At 41.2% G+C, this 22,321-nt stretch overlaps 1 protein-coding gene across 2 annotated transcripts in view; it reads right to left on the bottom strand.

The window, feature by feature from the left end:
• The window catches only part of tpst1 (tyrosylprotein sulfotransferase 1), a 32,228-nt gene that overhangs the window by 4,229 nt on the left and 5,678 nt on the right, over positions 1–22,321 (bottom strand). For both annotated transcript variants that reach the window (XM_031872473.1, XM_031872474.1), the window contains exon 2: positions 16,305–16,503. In XM_031872473.1, coding sequence (XP_031728333.1) covers positions 16,305–16,503 — 199 coding nt within the window. The remainder of the gene's footprint in view (positions 1–16,304; positions 16,504–22,321) is intronic.

Here is a 22,321-nt window from a genome sequence, read left to right as displayed (position 1 = left end):
TAACCAGTAAAATATAATATTGATATTTACACATCGGAACACATCTCACAAGTGTTCCCTTTATTATAACACCAAAACTATTCAAATACACCTTGTGGTTGCAGAGATACACTCTTTAATACTTTTTAATATGGGTATGCAATTTTCGAGCAGAGGCCTAAAAAATAGGGTTAGAGTTCAAGAGGCTTTAAACTGGAACATTTAATTGGCATCAGAGGAACCGCACTAAACTGGTTTGAGTCCTGTTTATCAGATCGATCCCAGTCTGTAAACGATGAATCCTCCGTGAACACCAACGTTAGTTCCAGAGTTCTTCAAGTTCTGTGCTGGACCGATTCTATTCACCTTATACAGTATATGCTTCGATTAGGTAATATTATCAGAAAACATTCCATAAACTTTCATTGTTATCAGAATCAGATGATACCCAATTATATCTGTCAATCAAGCCAGACGAAACCAACCAGTTAGCCAGCCTTAAGGACCTAAAAACCTAGATGACCCGCAACTTCCTGATGTTAAACTCAGACAAAACTGAAGTTATTACTTAGACCTGAAAACCTCAGCAATAAATGATCTAATGATTACTCAAGTATTGCCCCCTTGTCATCCAGCACCACCGTAAAGAATCTCAAAGTCATCTATGATTGGGGTATGTCCTTAACTCTCACATAAAACAAACTTTAAGGACTGTCTTCACCTACTTAACATTGCAAAAATCAGGCACATCCAATGCGATGCAGAATGAGTCAGTGCATTTTTTACCTCTAGACTAGATATCTGCAATTCCAGTTTGTCAGTCTGCTCTAAGAAGTTGCTTAAGTCTCTCCAGTTGATCCAGAATGCTGCAGCACGTGTACTGAACACAAACTAAGAAAAGAGATCGTACTACTCCGGTATTCAAGTCTCTGCATTGGCTCCCCGTAAAATCTACAATAGAGAATCCTTCTACTCACCTACAAAGCCTAATTGGTCAGGCACCATTTAGGGCTGACCACTGAGCTCATATTACCCTATCACCTTACTGTCCTCCCAGAATGCAGTTGTGGTTTCTACAGTCTTCAAAAGTCAAATGGGAGCCAGAGCCTTCAGCTACGAAACTCCTCACCTGTGGAAACCAGTTCCAGTCTGGGGGGCATCTGCCTATAGTCATAGTCATATGGAAGGACCATGATGTAATTCTATTATGTCGTCCATAGACATGACATCTAATGCACTTATGACCATCCTGAAAGAGGGATCCCTCCTCCGTTGTGCTCCCTGATGTTTCTTTATTTATTTTCTCCCCGTAGCAGGCTTTTTTGGGGGGAGCGTTTACTTTTCTGATGCAAGGTGTCATATGCTGTACAGATTATATAGCCCTTTCTTTGTGATATTGGGCTGGACGCATACCAGGAATTTCAGGCTCTGCTCCTGGTGCCATATAGTTTCCCCTTGGGGGGCTGAATGGGACCAGAGAAAGAGGTGAAAATAGACACATAGGGAAAAGGGCAGATGGGAGGATGTGAGGCACTCAGGCTTTCCCTGTCTTTTTGGCCTCAGCCACACAGTAAACACACAAATGGACTACTCCAGGATCCTTCAGGATTATCACCAAGGTACGTCTTATTTCCAAGACTTACAATATCTACACAGGAAGTCACGTCTTTCATGTTGAATGAAAACACTGTAGCAGCACAAGGTCGGTCTGTTAGCCTGGGATAAGGAAGAATGTGGAGGAAAAGTAGGATATGGGTAACAAGATTGTGCTGATGGATCGAGGCTACATTTAACAGATAAAGACATGAAACAAGAGAAGACAGCGGCATTATTGTGTTGTGTTACACAATAGGGAGGCAGCATTGAGACAGAGGCTGCTAACTCGATTGAGCTTTTCTTCTATAGTTCCATGTTGGAAACTACTGTAAATGTCATCATATATAATTTGATGAAGTTGTTTGCAATGTTTTCCTTTCATTCCAGTATGCTATGTAGTGTAATAATGAAGTACAGTGTGGTTACAAAGTGCTGTACACAGTGTTGTAATGTGTAAATCATTTGTTGTCTTTATCTTCTTACAATCTGAATTGTTTTACTTCCACGGTAAACCTATACTTTCATTATACAACATATTTGGCAATAGTGTACTTATTTGACCATTTGCTAAACCACTTCCCTAACAGAGGCTGTGCAATCATCCCTTAGTAACTCTAATAAGGCAAGGCAGGCCTGTCAAGCTTTGGATTTCTCCTCTGTCTATAGAAACGGACTTAGTTTTGCATGCTGAATGTTGTGTTAAGTTTTTGGTTTCTCAATAGGATTGGGTAACACTGAAATCCACCTAGTGACGATATTGCTTTAAGGAAACAACAATATACGGTGATGAAACAAAGTTAAAGAGAGAGAAGCCAATAGATCTATGGACTGGAGACGGATATGTTGCAATACCCATAAGTGACCACAATGTATAGGCAGTAAGCGCTATTTTATCCACGGGCATTTTGAAATTAAAAATCAGATCAATCAACTGGTAGTAACTGAACCTCTTCCGGTCTTGCAAGTGTTATATTTTGTTGCCTTTGCAAAAGCTCTAATGATTGAGGGTTTATTGCTCAGCGTGACATGAATGTCTGTCCGGCTGCTCTCTGTGGCATGCCGGCATCTTATGTTGGATGGTGAGTTTCAGGATGGGAGCAGAGATTTGTGGTGTGTCCGTCTTTAGTCACGACTTTTTTTTTTTTTTTGTTGTTTTTTTTTAAATTGTTTTAATTTCTTTTTTTTTTTAAATCGAACAGCTTACAAATCCCTTCATTCACATTCTCTGGTTCTCCTTTTTAGTTTGGTTTAAAACCAAAGAATCGCCAAATAGGTGCGTTGCATTCTTTTTTGCTAACAAGAGCGGACTACTTTCGATGCCTTATCAAGTTTTTTTCTTCCATGTTTTCCAGCGATGGCAGACTTCTTGGAGCGTGCAAACACTGCCTTCCCTCTTTAAGCACCTTCTTGAAAAGGTTGGAAAGGTTGCAATATTTAGATATCAACAGGTCTTTGGATAAAACCTGTTGATATTATATTCAACTCCTCCATAATGCTTAAAAGTAGGTGTGTTTCTCTTTCCGACCAGGAATGTGGGCTTTTCTTTTGGGCATCTCTACTGCAGCTTTGCAAACTGCTGGCTAGTTGGTTTGTGTACAAAGACACAGAGCTGGTCGTAAAAAAGTGTGCAGTAAAGTGCCGTTTAAACCACTTGAGACGCATATTCCAAATGCGCTGTGAACATGTTAAAAGACTGGTCCTAAAACCAGAATAATAGCCATATCCCACATGTCTTAGTCGGAAAATGCTCCATTCAGAATAAGGCCTAATTTATAATATCCAAACAGAATATGATGATTACATGAGATATGTTAAATTTGGAATATTGTCATATTCGGAGTAATAGTGGAATATGAGTGTGCATGTAGTCAATGATGGACGTGGCAGCATCATCACTAACCTCAAATGCACCCTCAATGACAACCACAGCCAAACACAGGATTTAAGCAGAACACAAGGGCAAAGATCAATTAAACCTATAGAAAAATAATCTCATAAAGTTGCACAATCAAGCCTTTAATGTTTCATTTTCATCCTTTTGACAAACAATAGAGCCACGAGACAAAACACATGAAGTACTGAGTTCAATTCAATCAGATAATCAATGAAAATATATCATTTGAATCTTTGCTGGACCTCTACAGTGTGGGAGAAGTGGGTACAAAGTCCTGAGCCCCTTTTCCGGGCTGAAGAGATTTAAACTTCCCTAAAACACAACAGCCACTGATTAATGCCCCCGCGTGCCTTCATGCGTGCCTGTGTCTGCTTAAAGTTGACGCAGGGCCAGAAACTCAACGTTATCTGAAAATATTTCCAACAGCAGAGACAGAGAGGCGAGCGCATGCTTATGATTTCCTCATGGGTGCCATTTTGCAAGTTTCCAAGTGCACGAAGGTCAGACCGCTCGGGGGGGGGGGGGGGGGGGGGGGGGGGGGGGGGGTAGGGGGGGGGGGGAATGCAAAAGAGAAGCAGAGCAGAATGACCTCTGGTTGTGCACTACGTCAGACGCTCAGGGCAAAAGAAAGTGTGGTATCATTCGGAAACAGAGAGGAGCAGAGCTGTCTGCTCCGCATGCTCCAGATCAATCTTCAGAGAGAGGACAGACAGAAGGGAAGAGCTGACTCTAGGAAAGGCCAGACTTTATGTCTGCATGTTGGGATCACTGCAGTAACATGAAGCCAATCTGCTCTTGTCCAGCAGACTCTGACCTCAAGGTGTATTACCTCTGAGGCATCGGTTGAAATGCTCCTGAAAGGAGAAATATTCATTTGGTGGAAGATTTACAGCCTCTTCTATTGGGTCGGATAAAGCCAGATGAAATACTGCTTAGCATAATCAAAGGGACCTCTGCCTGCTAATATAGGGCTTAGTCCCCAATCAGCTGTCTGACAGAAATGGTACTGTGCTGCCTTCCTGTCATTATCCCCGAGTTGAATGACCTCTGGGGCTATGACACAGCCAGTCGCGTCTAGCGACAGTTGGTATTGAGTTGAACAGCTAGCAGTATTATTGCCTTTCAGCAGTGAGAAAACATAAAGCGCTGCACTTTGTATGTTGTTGCTGTCGGGTGGAAACCTAGTCTGTCGAAAACACTTACTTTGCAGGAAATGAAAAAATAATGGTTTTAATAATAATAATAATGATGATGATTGAACATTGTATCGTCAAAGTTGGTATTGAGTATATATATATATATATATATATATATATATATATATATATATATATGACATGTGTCATATTATTAACATTTGACCAAAATCAAGCTCAATTGGAGTAAAGAGGCTTTTAACTAACGAATGTCGAGATACTCTAAGTGTTGTGAAGAACAGCCGCTCAGCCGATAAGGTCACATGGCTAGCTAGCTACGCTAGTCTCCTCAGCAAACACTTTCATCTATAATCACAAGGTTACCATCAGAGCTGCCCCTCTCACCCTGCACTATGTCCAGGTCCCGGGAAGCAACGAGGTCCCGGCGAGGGCTGCTGGAATGCTCACAGTTGGAGCAGTGAGCCAACTCCGCCCAGGGTTTTTGGAAGCCGACCTAGAGCCAGTACGCCATGCCTCAGAGAGGAAATGTGCCCTGCCTGGGCCCGCCAGCTCCAGGGAGAGGTCTCACGAGGGGATCCTCCCACACTAAGTCCCTGACCAGTCAAGTTAAATCCTGCGGGCAGACTGCTTTTGTGAAGTGTAAAGATATGTTGGGTTCATTATGAAACCGAGGGGAACGCTGCCTCAGACCAAGTCAGACCGAACTGCTTCGTCACTGTTGACCTTCAGCTCTGCTGTGAGCAACAATTCAATTCCTTTCCTTGTGTGTGGATGGGGTGTACTACTACTACGACGACTATTTCTCAATGAACGAATGGAGCTATTCAGTGGGCCCACCGCTTCCATCAACGCCCACACTCTCACTGGGCTGGGCTTTAGTAGTTAAACAATCCAACCTACACAAATAGTGAGTTATTCTGTTCTATGTCTATTTCTAACATGATACCTCATTAACTTCTTTTGATTATTTAGAATATCTTTTAATGTATAACCAATAACAGACTTCATTTACAGTTAGATGAATTACTATATATCACAATAGGTATTTCAGCATTTAAAATTACTTCTCTTACACTTTTTTTATAGATCATTTTAATATGTTCCACCTTAAACAATATGAATTGAAATATAACCAATAACTTATTCAACATGTATATTAAAATGTATATATAATAGATTTTTATGAAAATGATCTGAACTTGAACAGCAGTAAGATGTTTCATTGTCTCCTCATAATGGCTAACAACTACAAAGAGCGTGTCCTTCACTCACCGGAGTTTCAGACACTAATAACTCCTCAGATCTCCCTTATGTTCACAGCTGGGAGTCTGACTAAAGAAGAAAGTATCTTATGACATATGGAAATACCCAGAGGTTTACGTGGCGTTTCATACCCAGAATGTTTAGTCGGCTCTAAACATGCATTAACAACTATAAAATAATACAAATCCTTTTCTACTTGCTCGTTAACTCACTTGATTTAATAATATACATTTGAATGCCATTGACAACTCGTAGAAAATACCTTAACTGAAGAGTATAGTCGATTCTCATATGATTCTCTTTCTACAGGTTTTCCCTCCTGGTTATCCAAGACAAGGTCTCAATTCAATTTCCTTCTTTTAAAAGGATTACGGGTAATAAAGGGTTAAGCTGTAGAATTACTCTCTCAAGTACAAATAAAGGTAAGTAATGAACAACCTCAGTTAACATGAAAACATGAATTAATAAAACAGTGCGTAGGATCCACACTAAATGCTTGCTTTATTTTAATGTTTTACTTATGATTTCAAAATGCTGCATATAATGTTGTCCTGTGTCCTGCATTATGAGCTCACCAAGACAAGTTCCTAAAAACTAAATGGCAATGAAGTTGACTTAACTCAACAAGAATCAAAATCACAGCATTACTGAGCAGAAACCCTGAAAGCTATCACAGCATGCCTCAGCAGAGCCCACTCAGGGAGAGACCAGCACCATCGGGTCAGCCAAGGTACCTGCTGGTACAAGCAGCAGGTCAGTCCAGTGTGCCAAACTAAACCCGGCAGTGGTTCGGCCTCAGTATTATGGCTGGAGGTCCCTGTGACTAAGCCCCAATCCCAGGAGGTTCAATGTGGCAACAACCCAAGTATCTTTGAAAAGCTGCCAGTGTCGAGCCACGATCGGCAGGGAAGAATGTTTCAGCTGCACAGCAGTCTACTTCCACACTATGTGGGTGGAATGATTGCAGGGATATTGTTACCTCAAACAAGCTTCTATCTCAATTGCACACTGAAACTCTTCAAGAGTGTAATTAGTATAAAAAAGAGAAATTTGTATCAGTTTTGGTTCAGATTGATTATCCTGTAAACTTAATCTTTGATCATGTGGTTTTTGATTTAAAGTTGAAATCTGGAAGATCTCGGTGTCCTGTGGCGATAAGTGTTAATTGCAGGTTTTTTGGATCTCCAGTGCCAGAGATCCAAAGGTGTCTTTGTAGTCTCGACACAATGAATGGTAAAAATGCAGATAACAGACAACAAGTCTTCTTCATTACAGCATGATGTCCATTTTTTTAAGTTGTAACAATTCACTTTACTATGAAAACCTAAAGGGAAAAGTACATACGCTGAATCTAAGGGAACGGGCGGATCTGATACTTGGTGTGGACAGACACTGCAATGTGACTGCCTAATATGTCTGAAAGCTACAAAAACACACTGAAAGGTTCTACCTTTTCCTCACTATGTCACATTAAATCACATATAAACAAAAACACAGTTTGTTGCATTTAACACCATATATAAATGTAAATCAAATGAATTCATGGCCGACCTGTTTGGCATACAGCGAGAAAAAAAGCTTTGAGGCTACCACTTAAACTCCAACACAATAAACAAGCTTAACATTCACAAATTATACAATTATTCCACTTAAAAAGTCTGATGATAAAGAAATTCCCAAGACCAAAAATAATATTATCAACAGGTGGAAGCGTGGCGAGACGCCGCTGTAATCTGTAGAATCATAAAAGACCTTATTCATAACCTATGTTAACATTGCAGGCCACTGATAACACAAGTACAGCATGTTAAATATGCAAAGGAAAATAAACACAAACATGTTCCCCCATTCACAAATTTGCGGTCCCATTTAGAGAAAAATAGACCATAAAGCAGGGTATGTTCTTGGGCAAGCTAGTGATTGACAGGCCGCTATCGCTACCAGAGCCGTATACGGCGTCTCAACGTCCCTCCTCCGCAGTCCAACCATAGTCACTTCCTGTTCACTGGTTGCAAAACATCAAGATGGCCACAGCCAAACTCCAAGATGGCCATGGCCAAAATGTCGAACTCAGGGCTTCAAAACTGCAGTCACAAACCAATGGGTGACGTCACAACGACTATGTCCACATCTTATACACAGTCTATGAGTAAGACACACGAATCATGTGAAGTCCTTATTAATACATCTTTTGGCCGCTTTTTTTCCGCGTCAGTTGAAATTTTTCAACTTTGGCCGAAACATTGTGTGGCGCTGTGGCGCGATAGCCTATCAGCGTTGAGATGCTCCTTCTTTCATTACTGACGTCCTGCTGTTGTTGAATCCGGAAACAAATACTGTAGCCGTCTGTGTTCACCCAGAGCTCTACGATAGTTTGATTACTAATATGAGCTATGTGTATAAATGTTAGTCTGTAAACCATATGGTATAAACAATGAAAAAGACGGAGCCGTATTTACGCCTAGATTAAGTTATTTTGAGTGGAGATGGAGCTGCTACAATGTTAGCATAGCCTAGCACCGATCGATCTGAGCTCAATTGAGAAAAGAAGCATTTTAAATGTTATTTGCTTGTCGTCTTGCGGAGAGAACTAACAAAATATGAATTCAAACTTTTTACAAATCGGCATGATTACGTAGTCATTTCGGCATCCCTTTTTGTCCGTTTATTGCAATTAAATCACAGCAAAAACTGTTTTTAAACACATTATTTGTGTTCATACAGCTGTAGTAAAACAGCCGACGTGTGGCTTGCTAGACACAGTGAATACAGCTCGATGAAATACACGGAGCTCCTCCAGATGATGTTATCAACCCAGAGAAGAAGGTATTTAGTATCCCGGGATATCTGGGACTTCCACAAGTACTAAGCAGAAATCCATGGTTGATGGCGGAAATAAATGGCAGACAGTTGAACGGCTTCCAGGGCGATAAGCCATGCCCCCTCTCCGACGCATTTCACGTGAATGACCACAAATGGTCCCCGGCGAGTAACACGGCACCAATGACGCGATTAATCGCAGCATAAGAGCCGAAGGCCGAGAACTGATGATGGCCCTGGATCAATAAGATAGGATAAGCCTGTGCATCATTAACTGTCCTTGCATCAATATGAAGAAAAGATCCAGCCGCGGACCCAAAGCACAACTCTACAGGCATTTGTTTCTCATCTCTCCACTGACTCATTACTGTTATTTCTGGAGAAACTGAGAACTTATTGATTCCAATATCCATTTCTCACCAGGAATCAGAACAACTGCACCGCCACTTAAAAGCTATTGATTGTGGCTTTAAGACCAGGCCAGATGAGCCTCCTTTACATCAAGACGGAACAACCTCTACTGACCAGCAGTCAGAGATGAAGCCTTGACAAAGAGTCCAGGCGTTGTCACTTTAACAAAGTCATTAGCAGAGGGTACATGCAATTGGTTCTTTTTTCATTGTCTTAGCTCCATTTCAATGATTCTGAGGGAGTTCTTAAAGTGATGTGGGTAGCTGTATCTATTGTACCCGACCTCAACCTTACGCCTCTTCTCTACCGTTTGTCTTCAAATGAATCCCTGGAAGATGTCTGGGTTAAATCAATGTAAACTCAGAGGTTTTAGGGAGATACACCTTCACTTCTTGGACCACAGGGCTGATACAGCTTAGAGTGATTACCTTTAACACTGGTCTTCACTCACAGTCACAAAAAACAGAGTATCTTCGAGATAAGGCTGTGCTCAACAGGTCAAGCTTCCTTCATTTTCCGGATCTCCCCACAACACAAACATGTTGTTCTGATGACTGCTTCCAAACTATTTCTCCTCTAAGCAGCTAGACCCAAGCTGCATATTCTGTGGTAAATATTTGGATGGGGCTGGGTGAAAATTCAAGACAGCAGAGAGAGCATTTCCACATGTGGCTTATTCATACAGTGGTCTAGTTCAGGGCTGGTTGCCAGATGTCTTATGCAATGCAGCGCAGACATTTCTATTTTCCTTGGGGGGGATTGTGGTCTTGAATTCAGTAAGATCCACAGTATTTCGAAATAATACCAAGTGCATGAAATTACCATGAATTACATTGTTTTTTTGTGAGGGAGAGGGTTACCCTGATGGAGTAGGATAAACTAGTGGTTGAATCTGGAGGTTGTTATGGAAACATTGCCATCTTTTTCCAAGAGTTTCACAGTTTCCTGGAAATTCATCCAGCGACAATGACAGAACGAAACAAGATTACCAACCCTAGCTTTAATCAATCTCTGCCACCTTGTCCGTAGTTTCCATCGGTTTGTGGTCAGACACATTAAACAATAAAAAAATAACATAAATAATAATAATCATCTTACACTCCAGATGGCTCGACGACATGAAGAATTGCACCAAATTCATTCCATCTCTGCATCCTCGCTCCCTCTTTTTGGTTTCCCTCAAGCAAATGGAATACCAATACAAATGCTTAAGAAAGTTAAAACTGCGAAAAAACACTCCATTAAGTACTATTGGAATGGCTCTCAACTTTTCCACTAAGAGAAAATCTATCACACAACCCACTCAGCAACATCGAGAATCAAACTGTCAAACTTAAATTATCCAAATTATTGTAAAGCTTTGAATATAGTTAGCAGAAATCAGGAATGAAATAAGAAAATACCTGATGTTATTTACAAAGTTAGTCTGAACAGCTTACTATAGAAAAGAACTACAGCTATATCAAATGCCTGTTTTCTGCTATATCCCCTCCCCCAACTGTTAACATTGTGCCTTGGATATTTAGGTTTCACTGAGTGTGCAGATTCTCGCCCTTCACTGTTGCATAATTGTGATGATGAACAGTACAAGTCACTGCTTTATCTGGCAAGAGAGATACTTCCTGCTGAAATGGCAAACAGCAGGACATAGTGTTGATACTTTGCTGAAACATCACAGCTGCATGATAACGGACACACAAACACACAGCACTAATCACACGTATGGCACAAACGCTGATGAGATAACTGGCTTCAGTTACTGTGACCTACGCCATGACACTGATGCAATTTGTATAGAAATTCATATTCCCCAGAAGATGAATCCTATGGATTTTGGTGATCCCTTGATTTGTCACCCGACACTACCAGCCGTTTAATGTTTTCACTTATCCAGTGAAATCTCTCAACATCTGCCATCAGAATATTGGCATAACATTTTGTACAGACATGTATGGTTCTTAAATGATATATCTTAATAACGCTAGTGATCCTCTGACTTTTCCTCTAGTGCCACCACACAATTCACATTGGTGGGTTTGGGTGAAATGTCTCAACATATCCACAATGGTTGTTATATCTTACAAGAAGACATTTTTGTGCGTTTTCCTACAAAATCCAACAATAAGTGTCAATTTCCGCTCATTAAATGCATACGGTCTTTTCAAAATGAACTTCCATCTTCGGGCAACAAACTTACTTAATTAGGTTTAGGAAGACATTGTGAAATAATTAGTTAGGTTAAGGCAACAAAACGACTTAGTTAGGTTTAGGAAAAGATCGTTGTTTTGGTTAAACTAGCTATTGAAGTGCCGTTCTTGATTTACGCAAGTTACGCAACAAAACGATCAACGATGACTTCTCATTCACACGGAGAACAAACAGCGGCCTCCTGGCAGAGAGATTGCGGTTTGTTGGATTAATCCACCCCCCCCTCCTTCCAGCCCTGTATGGACTTTTGCTGTCTTTATACTTCCTCGTTTATGATTACGTGCATAACATACACAATCATTTTGTGGGATATCTACAAACTATGGGGCATTATGGTATTGCTACGAATGTTGGATGCGATAATTCATCCAGTACTTTGATTTATGACCAAATGCCTGCAAAATGTATTATATTCCCATCTGCCTCAGCTGTATATGGAGGGTTTAGCAAATGCTAGCATTGCAATATGCCAAACTGTGATGGTGAACATAGTTGACATGAAATCTGATAATCATCAGCATGTTGGCATTGTCACTGTGCCAGCTGACCTTTAGCTCAAAGCCCTGTTGTGCCTAAGTACAGCCTTACAGAGCCACCAACATGGCTATCTACTTAAGTCTTGTTAAACTCTCAAACTTCAATATCAGAATACAGTAAAGCTATAGTACTGACCTTGCTTTGTGCACATGGTACTTCCCAAGATTTTTCCCAAAGTTGGAAGCACAAGATTCTCTAAAATATTTTTGTAGCATTAAGATGTTCCTTAGTTGGAACTAAGGGCTCTAGCCCAAACCATTTCCACTTATTTTTAACTTTTTATGTAGGGACATTTCAATTGTGCAAAAAAAACATGAGGCCATTAGTATCACTTTCACATGCAACAACTTAACATCAAAGAACTCTACATTTGCTGCTTTGGATTCATAGCATTTCCCCCAGTTATCTGTGGTACCTCTGCATTTTGTTATTCAGGTTTTCATGGAAATATAAGTGTGGAAGTATGACTCATGTTTAAGGAAACTATCCAGACACCTGGGCAGAGTTCCAGCCTGTGTGCTTGGAAGCAACAAATCAGCCAGAAATGTTTGGACATTTCAGCAGTCAACCCGGGTAGAAGAAAACATGCCAACAGTAAATTAACAGACATTCTTCAGCCTGTATCACCACTAAACTGGAAATAACACTTCGAGACACATTTCACCATTTGTCAATCTTGTTTTCACATCAACAATGACTATAATACAGTGCCATTTCATGCTGCCATCAAACATTTACTATTAAGTCATGACAGGAGGGAATTTCAAACTAATGGAAACGACAGATGCTCTTTTCCTCAATGCACAGCTCATGTCTCCAGCGACCTTGTGCAATGTGAAGTCATCGTCTTCCTAGTTGTCTGGATCATTTATACAAATGTACTAATGGCTCAAAATGAGTACACTCGTGACTGACTGATCTTAGCACCTTTTTTATTGTCCAATTCATCACAGAGAAATTGGGGCTCTAAGTGCTAGGAAGACCTTGAAACCTTGGCCTCCACAGACCTTGAGAGATCAAAATAAAACAGAAGTGCGTCAGACTGCAGAGCACGTCACCTGATAACTCAGCTTAAGGAAAAGGATTCAATAAAACATTTTCTGCTCCAAAAATAGCAAAGGGTTTGTCATCTGGCAAAGCAAAGAAGACAGTGCTCATGGACAGGAACAACATTTATGAAATGTAACGAGTGGATTGGCCATTAATCATAAGGGTGGTGGTGGAATCTCAGGGGTTTTCTCCTGACAAATTATCTTGAAGCAAGAAAAAATGAGGGCCCTATAATTTTCGCAAAGTGGTAAATGTGGACGGAAATCAATTTGATGATAAAAATCGAATGATATGTAAAACACAACATAATGTGGAATTTGCCAAATGTGGATGGAATTGATCAAAATCTGGCTTTTCTCTACCATTATAACCGTAAGCGAGGCTAAGCTCATGCACAAACACACACACATGCACACAGTCATGTCAAAGATGCCCTCTGAGACGACCCTCGTAGTTCACACTACACAACTTTAGCCCCGATTTTCCATTAGCTGGAGACGCACGCCAAGAGGCTCGCTGGTGCATCCCCTAGCAGGCTAAATGTGTGACCTGTCGTGGGAGCTACAGCCAAAGAGATCATGACATCATGAGACAAGTGCTGAGGGGAAACTTAGGGGAGGGGTCGCCCATTAGTCTTCCAAAAAGCTGAGAAATCGGACATTATCGGCTCAATTTAGAGCACTTGATTTTACAAAATTATTGAATTTTATATTATATAACTGTATCGACTAAATTTCTTTAAAAAAAAAAAAAATTTGTGTAATGTGTTACATACAATTCATAAATACACAGAATTCAGAAAAATTTAAACAGAAGATAAATAATTTGGGAAAACATAATATGGCATCTGCAAAAAAAATAAAGCAGATTTCACAGGACCCTGTGAAAAATTGTAAGTCCCTTTGGAGAGCATCGGCTTAATTTATGTCATGTGATGTAAAGTGGTAACTGCAAAATTAGCTTTCTGCAATCCATTTGTAGTCTCCAAACCCAAGCTGAGGTAACCCAGATGACATCACTATCAGGGTTAACCAGTGGCGGGCCGTCAGGGCCTGCAAGGCCTTCTCTGCTGGCCTAAACAGAATCACAAAGCTATATCTATTTTATAATTTAATAATTTTTCTTAAATACACTACATATATTATAATTTATAAAAATATTTTCCCCATTATCTTATTTTGTCATTGCACAGCTACTGTCTTCCTCAGTTGCTCTGCTTCCAGTGCAGCTTGTTTTAAGTAGAGCTTTTATCCAATCAGATTTCACCTCTGTCTCTCTAGGTAGGAACAGAGGCCAGAGGCCTGCAGAGTCTCACCTGCAGCCAGTGCAGATTAAAGTAAATGGGGACGATATTGTTGATTGTCATAGTGTTCAACCAATCAGATCTTTAGTTTGACATGTTGGGCGTATTCTTTGACTATCAGAGCCTGCGCGCCGGCCTATAATGACGTCAGCATTACATGCCGCTCCGTGTCCATGTGCAGCTCTGCCGCAAGGTGCAGAGTGCGCTGTGATTGGTCAGTGGGGGAGCACGTGACTATCGTGAAACGAAACTTAACAGCCAGCAGAGGCTAATGGGTAGTGAATCACATCACGTGATGCAGCTCAGCCAATCAAATATGGGCATTCTGACTGAGTGAGATGCACCATGACAGAGGGGGCTGAGACGAGGAAAGACATTGCAGAGCAGTACGTTCAAGTTGTGAAAGTAAAAGTAAAATCCTATGATAATCTCTTTGGGTCGCGGCTTGTCATTAAGGAATGATGGTGGGTACCACAGCCAGACCAGCTGAGAACATTATATTTTCCTGAATTTAGGCTTTTGCATTTTCTAAATGGTCTAGCATTATTCAGACGACTCGTACCGAACGGTTTAATACCAAGACGTACATAGTTACAGCCTTAAAAATGAATAATAGCTGCGGCGCCATAATGTGGTTATAAGGTGGTATTGGACAGCAGTGAAGGCCCAGGTATAAAATGCATGGCCCGCCACTGGGGTTAACCACAGAAGATATATATAACTATTTACAATTTTTAGTGGAACATGAAAACCATTTTGTGGAGAGCACAGTACGTATTAATGACTAAATGAATAAAATACTATATTTTGGAGAATACATATCAGTATATTCTGTTTGTAGTAAATGGGCTGAAATTCAAAATAACAGCAGTACAGCCTGTTTATAGGAATAGTTTGTCATTCTTCATTAAAATGCTTGTTCGCGTTCTTGCAGAATTCAATGTGAAGATTGATAGCACTCTCATATCTGTACACTATATACACTGCTCAAAAGAATTAAGGGAACACTTAATCATCACAGTATAACAGACATTTAAACTTCTTAGATATTGATCTGGCCAGTTAGGATGCATAAGCAATTGTGAATCAACTTCACCTGATTTGGTGCAAATGAAGTCGACAACAGGTGGACAGGAGAGGCAACAGCACAGACCATTTCTTTCTCCTTATTCTTCCTGGCTGTTTTCTTTCTAGTTTTGCATTGTTAGTGCCCTTGTCACTGGCATGAGGTTGCACAGGTCGTCCAAATCCTCCTGGATGGCACATCCATACGAGCCGTCGCAAAAAGGCTTGCTGTGTCTCCCAGCACAGTCTTAATAACGTGGAGGAGATACCAGGAGACAGGTGCAGGACACCGCCCGGCTTCATGTGGCCAGAGTGTGTAGGCAGCTCCTGAATAACGCAGGCATTGATGCCATGGACTGGCCTTCACGTTCCCCAGATCTCAATCCAATTGAGAACCTGTGGGACTTTATGCATCGGTGCAGCCGACGCCAGGACACCACCCCCCGTCTCATCAGGAGCATGCCCAGACGTTTTCGGGCGAACATACATTCACGCAAGTTGGATCAGCTGTGATTTAGATCTTTTCCTGTGATTTTGAATACAGCCCTCAGTGGGTTCCTGATTTTGGTTTCCATTGACCATTCTTGAGTCATTTTGTTCTCGACGAATTACACAATGAAGATATTAATATATCAATAAAGATTTTCAACTTGAATATTTTGTTTGTCAAGTTTAATAGACTTGGTGTACTGTGATGATTAAGTGTTCCCTTTATCTTTTTTGAGCCGTGTATGAAGCTACAGCCAGCAGAGGGTTAGCTTAGCATAAAAACTATAGTGGTTTTATAGAGAGTTATGTGCTGGACTATTTCTTGGCCAGTGCCTGAACAACGACCTTTGTGTTTGTGCTGGGCTAAGCTTGTGAAAGTAAATAAGCACATTTCCTTTACAAAACCGTGACTTCAATAAGGATAAATTATTAAGATTCGTAAGGTTAATAACAAAGAATAACTTTAAGACTGACTGAGAAGAAAATCATCAACATAGTTAGGAAAGGACTTATCACTCTGGTCGGTACTCACCCTTCTGGTGTTGTCCAGGACCTTGGGGTCAGGCCGGCCATAGTTGGGGGGGTTGGCATGTGGGTCGTAGCCCAGTCTGGACAGCATGGGGGAGATGACAGCCATGTCCCTCACAACATCAGCTGGGATCTTTCCCACCCATTTGGACAATGCCTCCACATTGACGGGCTTGATGACCTGGTCTGTGGACCTCTCCACTCTAGCAAGAAACAGACAAATGTTTTCAATTCTCATCTGAAATAGTACGTACTTTATCAGTTTCAAGTTTTTCTTGGTTGTTGAAGCACATTTGCAATGTTAAATATCCCGGGTTTTAATCGTTATTTCTCGTAGCTGGTTGAGGTAAGGTTAGGCATTGACCTTGAGTAGTTTGGGTCAGGATAGCCAATTGGTCAAGGCATAGGACCCGGACAATTTGGGTTAAAAATACCTTGACGAGCATGGACGCCTGGCCAATCCTAGCGCTTGAATGCTGCACAGGGCGGGTCTTGCCAAGAAAAGCGTTGGGATTTATAGTAATGCATCTGACCTGCATTGGTTTCGACAGGGGTTCGAGGACTAATCTCACATTCAAATATCTAATTGTCAAGCTTCACCTAAGCTTATATTTAAAAAGATATTCAGGGATACACTTAAACCCTTCAGGATTGAGCCTCTACAAACTGACCTGGCGACACCAACCATAGTAACTCAGACAAAGGAGAGGAGAATACAGCACAGGCACGATTTCGTTGTGGCTTGTTTCAAAGATTATATAACCAATGTTCATAAGTTTACATACAGTATATTTGTCAATTTTAAGTGAAGGAATTTGTTTATCAATTTGCAGGCCTATGAGAATTGCTGCGTCAGCTCCTAGTGCCAGTACACACGATTGTATGAGCATGCCCCGGACCCTCCTAACCGGCTACTTTTTCCAACTGGCTGGCTACTTCATAACCTTGTGAAAAGACGTGATTACACTACCCAGCATGACTGTACTCGGTAGGAGATTTAGATAAACAAATATACAGTGCATGTTGTAGCTTACAGTCCTCAATATCACTCTTATTGACACATTAGTTAGCAACAAACATTTACTGATGATTGTTAAGGGAGTCTGGAGATTTCCTCACAGGGCAAAAAATGTCCGGTGTTCATTTTTCAATGTTATTTTAACACCTAATGTATCAAAACTAACACCTCAGGAGTCGGCTCCCGAGTGTGGATTTTGGTTGTTTGGAAAATTCTCTTACACTCCACGTGTTGACTACACCTTCAGTGAGGGAGCAAAGACAAAGCGCCCACCAGCATCTGCCATTTTGTAACTCCTGTGTGTTAATTGATCAAGTTTAAAGTTTTAGGTTGATATTGCCATATATAATATCAGTAAGTGTGAAATGACATAACTTGTCAAATCTCATCTTAAAATGCTAGCATAAACTCGATAAATAACATTAACGTTAGCTAACCTAATATTACTGAGCACCCTCTGCCTGTTGGGAGAACATAATGAATGTTATTGGATAATATCTGGCAGTTTTGAATAAACGTGCAAAAAAAGCAGCCACTTTTTTCACTACTAGTGGTATTTGCAGGCAGTGAATAACATCAGTAGAGGAAGGAGGACAGAATGACTGATATCTGTGTTACTCATTCTTTCCAAACTTCACTCAGTATTGTGATGTCAGGAATATTATTTATTTCATTGACATTTTAGATTTGTTTCCAATGAGATTTTACTGAGTTTATATTGTGACTTTGCTGTTAACATTACTATTGCTACTATTTAAAATATAAATAAATCTAAATCCTGTTCTGAATGTTTTCTTTTTTTAAACAATATATTCAAAACAAATAGTTTCACAATGGAAAAGAACAGATGAGAGTATCAATAAAGAACCAAACCGATAAAATCCTAACGATACCATCTCTGTTGAAGAGCAATTCATTTTTGCCAAAATTAAAGCCACTTCATTTCCTTATTGTTGGTTGCTTTCTTCCCACACACATACATCCATTTAGTGTCTGCAGTCCAGCTTCTCCATCCCAGTGTTTCCCGTCTGACTCTGAACGTCAATATGGCAGTTCACTTTCCTCTAATCCATTTACTTTGCAATTGAATCTTTACACTGTACGGGTATACTCTCCTGCATGATTAATACAGTGAGCTGGTTTTGTCATCTCAGGGGAACGGTGGAGATGGTTTCTGAGAGACGGGCCAACAACCAAAAATCCACTCAAAAGATGGGTAAGGAATCACTTTAGGTAACTCCATCAAGACCCGAGGCTGCTAAGTGTCGAGGGGGAAGATAAAAAGATAAAGACAAAGACGGAGAATAGCAAATGCAGCTCAGCTTTACCATCATGATGGCAGGGGCTACCATGCAAGGTGCCACCTGCAGTCGGTCTTCTGATTGAAGGACTACCCACTCAACTTCTGTTGCTAAGAGGTTGAGTGGGTCGTCTTTGAGTATATTATACTCATGTATAATATAACAATCTATAATACTCTCCCTCAAGGAGATAGAGTTGCAGCCATTTTTGACTCAAGCTTTGTTCTTAGCCTATCAACCCTAAAACAAAACTAACCGAAATGATAGATTTTGATATAGTTTATACTGACTTCCAAGGGGTTGAAATGATTTTTGGTACAGTGGTGAAAAAGCCTTAAATAACAGCTGCTTTAACAAAAACAAACAACAAAAACAATCTCTATCTGGCAATATGGATCATCAATCATTGCCATTGGAATTGGCGGCAAAAAATTGAACCCCTCATTGAGCTGATCCGATCCGTGATCTGTGACTCAAATCCCTGATACGATCTGAACCGTTAGCGTTATGATCTGTTGCACCTCTACTCAACAGCATAATAAAATGAGGTATAAATAACCCATCTGTGTGATTCCCATCATCAATCTAAAATCATTTGCACTCACACTGCTGAACAAGTTATGCACACACATCCCTCTTCTTGGTTCTAAATGTGATGTGACAAAAAACCTTTCCGCCCGTCACATGACCACTTCCCTTCAGCCTGATGCTCATAATGGCCTCTGGCTTGTCAATTATTCATTGCTAGGCCTCCTTTACCCAAGATGGTGTTCTGTATCACCAACAGCTGATAAGAGCGAATCGGATAGAGACATCAAGATCACAAATAGGATGGAGGGTAGGGGGGGTGGAACGGCTCCCTGTTCTGGGATAAGGTCCCGAAAAAAAGCCTCGTCTCTAGCAGGGAAAGCTTTGTCGAAAAAAAAACCTTCAGATGATGATGGTCAAGCAAGTCCAACGATACAATTATAAACATTTGCATTTGAATGGGGGTCTTTAATTAACTCACCCATTTAAATTGTATTAAGGCTTGAAGTTAAGCATAATGGCGGGCGTGGACACTTTGAGTGAAAGGTGGGTACCAGGTCGCTATTTGCTAGCCGTCTCTGCTGCGTCACCATGCCTGCCTCGGCTCCATCTCTTTGCCCGTTTTTAGAGTTAGGCTGTGTCGTCACTGCCAAGATGGCCACCAACTTTGAGCTTCACAGCCGTTCTTCAGACATCATGGGTGACGTCAAGGACACTACAGACATATTTTTTTTACAGTTGATGCTTTTTACACATACAAAATATTTTAATTCAACGTAGCATCATTGTTAATAGTGATGCTCGGATACCGATACCAGTATCTGGGACCGGTACTGTGCTCATGTAAACATACTAATGAAAATACTCCTATACAACTGCACCAGATACAACTTTATGGCACCATGACCTCTTGTAGTTGGCCAGTTGAGCCTAATACGCCACCCAATTGCAACAGTTAAATTAACAAGTTAAATTGATATTTTATCACCAGTTGCTGTGTATGCGCAAAACAGGCGGTCCCCACTTGAACCGTCCAGGAGACATAGTCACATGCAGTGGCCACATGCCATCGCATGGTTCTGCCTAGCATACTCAGTTTCCTCCAGTGTAATAGAAGACGGATGTGACATTAGCGAGTGTCTGGTCGAAAGAGAGAGCCTGTTTGTGATGGGTGTGGAATCAGCAGTACCGTTATAGCTGTGAACATAGTAGTATAATGTGTGCGCTGTTTATTTCCCGGTGAATAATTGCTACAACTCCTCAAGACCTGCGATTAGACCCACGCTACGTTACTGCATCTCCACTGTCAGACAGCTGCCGGATAAACTAAAGGGGTTTAGCTCTGAAGTTAGCAACAGCTCTGGCACACCGAAGATTGTCTCCTTTAAGTCATTAGTCCCTGGGTTTATCTTTTTCTTTGTTTAACTTATCACATGGTTCAATGGTTAATCATTAACACCTGTACTGCAAACTACCCTCTGTTTGATCGGGAAAACACAACGTAGAATGTTAAACTGTCAGCAAAGCATCATGGTATTAATCTAATTTGTTAGTCAGAAAGTGAGGAACTCCTGATCAAACTTATCATATCGGTCACTATAAAGGCCTTTCAGAAGAACCACTCAGATGACATACCGATTCTGAATAGAAATGTTTTCAACACTCTGGCCTGCTTTCTCGCCTGCTGAAGAGCAGCTGTGTTGTCTTCATAGCGGATTCTTTAATTCGCTATAAAGCCAACACAGCTGGACACAGACACAGTGACGTGCTCTGAGGAGCCAGGCCTGGTGTGTGCTCGAGGGTCCAGCTGTTCCATACACACACCGGGTGCCGGCGCTACAGAGCTAGCCGCGACTCATCCTGACCTGGCGAAGCAGCGCAGTCCGGCTCATGATTTGCAGCGAGAGTTTGTGTGTGTAGTCTCTGCTTTTGCCATTTTTTAAAAGCTTACTCCAGAGACCAAAAGAGACTGCGTCGCGTCATGTCCTGTAACTCATCATGTGAGCTTCAGGAAGGAGCAGGATTGGCTAGAGTAGCTGCTGACTTTGGGACTAATCCTCTTAACTTCAATCAGCCAGGGACAAGAAACACAGGGACTCGGCCTGGGAGTTGAGGAGTTGTCGCATCTAATTAACTTTGAATAAACTAAACACACACCACACTGCCAAGTTCAAAGCTGGTACGTTACTGCTAACTTCATACTCATCACATACACGCTCTCTCTTGATCGACCGGACGCTCACTAACCTTAACCCTGACAGAGTATTCCATGCAGACACAGCTGACAGCCTTGCAGCTAAAGTAATTGCCGCAGAGTAGACTTACTTTCCTGGCTACATGTGTCCAACACTGTGGCTGCTAACCACACCGAATTTGCTTTGGCCTGAAAATCAATATTGTATCAGAGAGCCTCTTGGACTCTGTCCCCGACTGTGGTTGTCAACAGTGTAGCTCGATGTAGACATGCAAGACAAAGCAGTGTCTCCATGCCTCTTTGCAGCTCAGCTCAGAGCGCTCCGGTTAGGGTCCCCGTTTATTAATATTTTATCAGATTCAATTTGTGGAGGGGTGACGTGTGCACTAAATGACCACACATCTGCATCTGGATCCCAAAGAGCTTTAATTGCTCTCTCTCTCTCTCTCGCTCGCTCCCTGTGCGGACATTTTGTTCAGTTTGGCCTCATGTTTGTTTTTCTATTTCAAGTGGTGTAGCATTCTAGCGTTGAACATTGAACGAGTCCTCGCCATCGAGCCGTAGCAGTCGAGTGTTGTTCCAGCATGGCTGAGGAGCACTTGGGAGTCTCTCTGGTATGTTGGCCTGAACCACAATACACCCGACAGTTTGTTAAGATGAGCTTTGGAATCGTTCAGCCGGGTTCACAGGATTTATCTTGGTTACAAAATAAGTAGAGATAAGATGATTAATTTCCTTTATGGTCGGTTGAAATTTTATATCAATGTAATTTATTTTTGTAAAATAACTAAATCAATTGCTGCCATCACGCTTATTGTGCTGATCCAGTTGTTTTTTGGGCCCCGATGCTTACAGTGTATTGTGTACTGACACATTGAAATAAGAGCCGTTATCTCATTTTTCAAGAGCAACCTGATCCAAACAACTATTAAGTTGATAAGCTTAAATTATTGACATAAAACCTGGTGTTACAGAGTGGA

This window comes from Anarrhichthys ocellatus, unplaced genomic scaffold (genome assembly GCF_004355925.1).
Source record: "Anarrhichthys ocellatus isolate YVR2014 unplaced genomic scaffold, GSC_Weel_1.0 scaffold64, whole genome shotgun sequence".
In the NCBI taxonomy this organism is placed as follows: Eukaryota; Metazoa; Chordata; class Actinopteri; order Perciformes; family Anarhichadidae; genus Anarrhichthys; species Anarrhichthys ocellatus.
This window is presented reverse-complemented; position numbering and strand designations above follow the sequence as displayed.